This window comes from Penaeus monodon, chromosome 25 (assembly GCF_015228065.2).
Source record: "Penaeus monodon isolate SGIC_2016 chromosome 25, NSTDA_Pmon_1, whole genome shotgun sequence".
Taxonomy (NCBI): domain Eukaryota; kingdom Metazoa; phylum Arthropoda; class Malacostraca; order Decapoda; family Penaeidae; genus Penaeus; species Penaeus monodon.
The window spans coordinates 36,979,042-36,979,727 of NC_051410.1; the positions used below are offsets into that span (position 1 = coordinate 36,979,042).

The following is a 686-nucleotide window of genomic DNA, read 5'->3' on the forward strand; positions in this document are numbered from 1 at the left end:
GTGTGTGATTATCTGTCTGTACAATACATATCTGAATACCAGTTGATTTTAACATTATTATGATTAATGTTAAGAAGAAATTAAAATGTCAATAAGCGTAACTAACGTCATATTGAACCTTCTGCATTACTCTCCCTAACAGGTCGTCACCCTTGCTGTGTATACCTTCTTCCTTGGAACCATCATGGGCAGACAATTTCTCGATCCGGCACAGAATATCGCAAAACATACATTAGACTTCTATGTACCAATTTTTACGCTGTTGCAATTCTTCTTCTACATGGGCTGGCTCAAAGTTGCAGAATCACTCGTCAATCCATTTGGAGAAGATGACGACGACTTCGAAGTCAATTGGCTTGTGGATAGGAATCTGCAGGTTTGTTTTATTGGTGTTTGTATCAGCCTGTAAGGGTTAGGTCTTGAGTAAATGCTTCTCTCCGCTTTTTTAGTGATCTCTGTTCTTTCTTGCGTTTATATTCTTATTTTCTTATTGTCTTTTTATTCTTAACTCTTCATGAAGGGAAAAAGTGTAGATATCATTGTCTGTTTGTGATATTTGGTTCCAGAGCAGTGCATTTCCTAATAAATTTGTGTAGATGATTTATCAGCATGAACTTTTCCATTGTATTACATGTGTATATAGAGAAATATAGAAATGTGTAATTTTTGTATCGGAAGTTTTATTG

The 686-nt window shown here is 35.3% G+C and overlaps 1 protein-coding gene across 1 annotated transcript in view; it reads left to right on the forward strand.

The window, feature by feature from the left end:
* The window catches only part of LOC119589211 (bestrophin-2-like), a gene marked incomplete at its 5' end in the record, with an annotated part of 32,647 nt that overhangs the window by 29,086 nt on the left and 2,875 nt on the right, over positions 1-686 (forward strand). The window contains 1 exon segment of the mRNA XM_037937811.1: positions 143-376. Within this exon segment, the coding sequence (XP_037793739.1) occupies positions 143-376 (234 nt within the window).